The sequence below is a fragment of the Galleria mellonella genome, unplaced genomic scaffold (genome assembly GCF_026898425.1).
Source record: "Galleria mellonella isolate WM207_F2 unplaced genomic scaffold, CSIRO_AGI_GalMel_v1 utg352, whole genome shotgun sequence".
Classification (NCBI taxonomy): Eukaryota; Metazoa; Arthropoda; class Insecta; order Lepidoptera; family Pyralidae; genus Galleria; species Galleria mellonella.
The window spans coordinates 753,239-758,522 of NW_026442084.1; the positions used below are offsets into that span (position 1 = coordinate 753,239).

The 5,284-nt window shown below is 38.9% G+C and overlaps 1 protein-coding gene across 1 annotated transcript; it reads left to right on the top strand.

Annotated features, from left to right (window-relative positions):
- The first annotated feature begins 3,515 nt into the window (after positions 1 to 3,515).
- Positions 3,516 to 4,559, top strand: LOC128201146 (uncharacterized). Its single transcript, XM_052897129.1, has one exon. It carries the CDS (start codon positions 3,516 to 3,518, stop codon positions 4,557 to 4,559), a length of 1,044 nt encoding a protein of 347 aa, XP_052753089.1.
- The last annotated feature ends 725 nt before the right edge of the window (positions 4,560 to 5,284 follow it).

The following is a 5,284-nucleotide window of genomic DNA, read 5'->3' on the forward strand; positions in this document are numbered from 1 at the left end:
CATATGGAATACTGTTCTCACCTGTGGGCAGGAGCGCCACAGTACCAGCTCCTTCCGTTAGACCGCATTCAGAGTCGGGCGGCTCGAATTATCGATAGTCAACGCCTTACTGTCCGACTTGATCCACTAAGGCTGCGCAGAGATGTTGCATCTCTGTGCATCTTCTACCGAATTTATCATGGGGAGTGTTCTGAGGAATTGTTCGGATTGATACCTGCTGCTGATTTTCACCACCGTACAACCCGCCACAAACTAAAGTTTCATCCCAATCATCTGGACGAGTGGCGGTCTTCCACCGTGCGTTTTTCAAGGCACTTTCTTCCACGCACAACCATTCTTTGGAATCAACTTCCAGCAGCAGTATTTCCGAACCGATACGACAACATAACCTTCAAGAAAAGAGTATATTCCTTTTTAAAAGGCCGGCAGCACACCTGCAATGCCGCTGGTGTTGTGGGTGATCATGGGCGGCGGTAGTCACTTACCATCAGGTGAGCCGTATGCTCGTTTGCCCCCTGTGTTGTAAAAAAAAAAAAAAAAAAAAAAAACAAGAGAGCTACGATAAAACCGTGTAGAGGCCTACCTAATATTGTTAGCGGTAGAATAGATTCTATTACAAAAAAAAAAATAACTATAAATTCAATTTAATCTGAAATAGGTACAAAGGTCAAAAGGCCGTCTTTTTTCAGTTTTTTTTTAAATAATAATTAGATTTTTCATATCTCCAACCGGCTCTAAAAAAGGAGAAAGTTCTTTTTTCATCATATTAGTGAGGATTGATTGACCGAGACAAAAGAGTACACTATCCCTGCCTTTAAAATAATCAATTAAGCTGCTGACCAAGAATAATCACTACGTACCAAGAGCAAAAGTTCAAATTCGCTTTCATATTCAGAACATTGATAAGTCAGGATTAGTAAGCTATTAACTTAAAAGAGCAAATAGAAATATCTAGAACGTCAGTTTGAATTCAAAATTCTGGAAAGTTCGAAATATCAATTCCTTCCTCGAGCACACAATGACGAACTTGTCTGCAGTGCAAGTGCAACTGACGTTATGCAGATATGGCAATCTTCATTTTGAATTTGGAACGAGTACAAGATGGCGTTCGGATTACATGCAGCCAGTGTCAATCGCGCGGGAAATTAAAATTAAGAGATTTCAATTCGCCCTCTGTACGCCTACTCTATATTTTACTTACTATAAGAAAATTAATAACTGGCAACATAGCTATGGTAAATAAATCATTAAATTTTATTTCTATGATTTTATTATATTTTATTTCCTGTTATTAATATAATTACATTATTTAATAACAATTTATTTCATTTAGGAAGTCAAATCACAATCTACCGCTCTTCAATCCATTGTAATCATTTTGTTAGATAATTACACCTAAATATTTACCACTATGGTGGCAAAGCTTACGGACCGTCTGATGGTAAATAATTACCGTAATCTATGGACGCCTGTAATACCAGGGACGTCACACATATTACCGACCCTGACTATTTTCTATTGCTAAGTTTATGTTTTTTTTATTATTATTATTATTTCACGACCTGTGATCACACCATCCTTAATAAACTCAGAGACAATATAGTTCATAAATACGATCAATAGAATAGAGAATTATTTACTCTTAACGGTTGACCGCACTATGCCGACTGACTGTTTCTTCACGCTACGTTTAATGTTTTAAGTGATAAATATTTCTCATATTCTTTCTAAGATCATCGAATTTGTCTGATAAATAATATCCTGTATCTTAGTCTAGGATATGATCTATTCATGTAACAAATTTTGTTCAAATCCCTTCAGCCGTTTCAGCGCCACTGTATAATAAATCCAAACATATGTACGATACATTTTGTAGGATTATAATTTAATAACGACGCCATATAGAAAGTTGGAACAGAAGAAAGAATCCCGCCAACTCGTCTAGTTCCAAATTTAAACTTCGCCGATCCGTCTTCACCGTGGTTCATTTTTGCCCCCTTTTCTGTCCCCCGGCCCCACCCCAACTCGCCCCAGCCCCGTTCGCGAAACTTTGACGTTTCCGCGTAGGTACCTACGAACTAACTCCGTAGCGATGCGGTCTCGGCGAGCTTTAATCAATTTTTCAACTTCATTTTGGGGTTCGTTAATTAATTTTGGGGAAATCTTTCAGACGCGGATAGTTGGAAATATTTTGGTGGAGAACTAAAATAATTAGGATTTGCAAAACATATTGATGTATCCACAGTAGTTTTTATGTTACTATCCGCGACGAATACATTGATAGACCGGAATAACAACTGAACATTTTGTTTTGCAAAAGAACCAAATTAACCGACATAGCCCAAAGGATAAGCAAGCTGAAGTGGCAATAAGCTGGTCACATAGCTCGAAGAACCGGCAATTAATGGGGAAAAATGTTTCTTGAGTGGCAACCCCGTACGCGCAAATGCAATGTAGGATGATTAGATAGAGTGACGTCCTCAAATGCATTGCAGGGAGTCAGTGCATGCAGGTGGCTCAGGACCGTTCCTTATGGCAGTCTATGGGGAAGGCCTATGTCCAGCAGTGGACAGTAATGCCTGAGATGATGATTTTGTTTTAGAAAGAAACAAAAACAGCATCATCATAGTGGCTAAACCAGTTACACATATTAATTTAAAAGCCAAACCACTTAACCGTTTTTGATGAAATGACTATGGAACCAATCTGAAAGTATATTCTTTCATATAAATAATTGGTTTTTAAATGACGAAGTTCTAATGTAATCGACATAACCGAACCGAACCGAACCGAAAATAAACAATTTTTTTTTTCGGATTGCAACCGAATTGAGATGTTCCTGTTTTTTGGAGTCGATTGAGAAATAGCATATGTCTTTATCCATCCTAAATATTACTATATAATAGTACGTATTATGTAGTGATATGCAAGCAAGTTGGTTAAACAGTAATTTATTCATTGAAAGAATATAAATTAGTAAAATAGAACAGGTTATTACCGGCCAGTATTTATAAAATTATTAGTGGCCAGTACGTGAACATAATGTACTACAGTACCAATATCATATTTTATGACAATCGGTCGAGTTGTTCAGTTACTAAGTGATGAATGACAAACTGACTTTTAAATACTAGACTTTTGGTTTTTGCCTTTGGGTGTCTTGACTGGTTGTGGTGCTGCTTGCTTATTTTAATTTTTTTCAAGTTAAGTTACCCTGAACTAATTGAAGAGTAGATTTTTCAAGAATATTAGTTGTGACTCAATCTGTACATCGTTATCCGAGCATAAAACAGTGCCTGAAGTGAATAAAACGGATTCAAAACAAAAGTAAAAACTGGTAAAATTTTAGTGCTACCCTCAATATCATTAACATTTATTTTCGTTTTCTAAAGTGTCAAGCGTATTGACAGTGTTGCCATTTATAGTTCATTTACAATTATACCATAGATTAAGTAATAAACACGTACTTCATTTAAATTAAACCATACGTTTTATTTTAAAAAAGTAGAAACGAAATGGCTAAGTGCGGAGGATGTGGTAGATTTTTAACTACATCGGACGCCGTTAAATGTAATAACTGCCACAACACATATCATCGAGCTTGTGTGGCTTTACCTGTGACTGGTAGTGTGGCCTCCTCCTGGCAGTGTCCGGAATGTAAGAAAAATGTGGTGCGAAATAATAAGCCTGACACACCTGTTAGAGGGCCCGCCCATTTTGTATCGCATAGTGTTGCCCCAGTGGAAAGTGTCGCTATGGATACGAGCATTTTGGATGACTCTACCGCGGAGACAAAACAGGATTTAAATAGTGAAATTATAGCCGAATTGAAAATTATTAAGGACGAATTGCGTGCTGTTCGTGGCGAGGTTCAAGAGTTTCGCGCTGAACTGATTGACGTACGAGCATCTATAAAGGCATGTCATGAACGAATGGACAACATAGATAGTAGGATTGAAGAGATGGAGAAACGATTAGCGGCTCTGCCGTCGGTTGCAGACTCCCCCATGAGTGACATTGTCGAAAAGCTTAGATGCGACTTAAATGAGAGGGACCAGGAATTGCTCATCAATGACCTGGAAATCACTAATTTCCCTGAAGAAAAGGGTGAAAACCCGATACACATCGTTACCCAGGTTGCAACAAAGCTAGGTGTCAGCCTGGTGCAGCATGACATCGTGAGCGCGGAACGGGTGGGGATGCGACGTGTTGCTGCAGCGGCCTCGGAGGGCGTTGTGTCAGCCCGCCCACGTCCGATAGCAGTACGACTCGCCCGGCGAGACTTGCGTGATGATTTGCTTCGAGGTGCTCGTGTCAGGCGAGGTGCCGATACAGCTGACCTAGGTGTAAGTGCTACTCCACGTCCATTCTATATAAACGAGCGCCTTACCAAGTACAATAGGGCACTATTTCAAAAAGCGCGCGAAGCGGGTCGTCGTCTCGGGTGGAGATTTGTGTGGACGAGGCGGGGTCGTATATACACCAGGAAGGACACCACTAGCTCCTTTCACCTATTACGAAGCGAATCAGATCTCGTCACTGTTTTCGGATCAAAATAATAAACGTAGCAATATTTTTATACTGTTATTTCTCATAATTTACTGTCAACTTATTAACCATTTTAAATTTGTTTTTTGTAAAGTGTGTTTGTTTACGATTATCTTTATTTTAACAACTGGTCTTGGTTTGTGTGTGTGTGTGTTTCGCTACCCTCTCGAAAGTTTATGGTACAAAATTAGTCTCACCATAATATATTTATTACATTTATACATTGTATATATTGATAGGTGTGTGTTTTCTGGTAATAAATGTAGAATAACAACCGCAATTTTGTATTTGTTAATATATTTATTATGTTATTATATTATATGTATTGATATTATGTACAATAAATTCACATCTCGTCCCCTGATTAGTACAGGAAAGAAAATCTATTACGCGGTATGATGGGCCGAAATAAATTTTTAAGAATTGGATTCATTAATGCCGGTTCACTGGGGACGAGACATGATGAATTTCTTCTGGCGATGAATCACCACGCAGTTGACATTATGGCTGTCAATGAGACTTGGCTAAGACCAGGGGAGGAAGGACGCGCACCAATTGTGCCTGGATACCGACTGCGGCACCAGCCACGGTCGAACGATGTGCGCGGGGGGCGTGGCGGAGGTGTCGCCTTCTATATTAAAACAGATATAAATGCACGAGTGCAAGCGCATCCAAGTCATCCAACTGTTGAACAATTGTGGTTGACTCTAAGCTTAAACAATAAAAAATTGTTTAT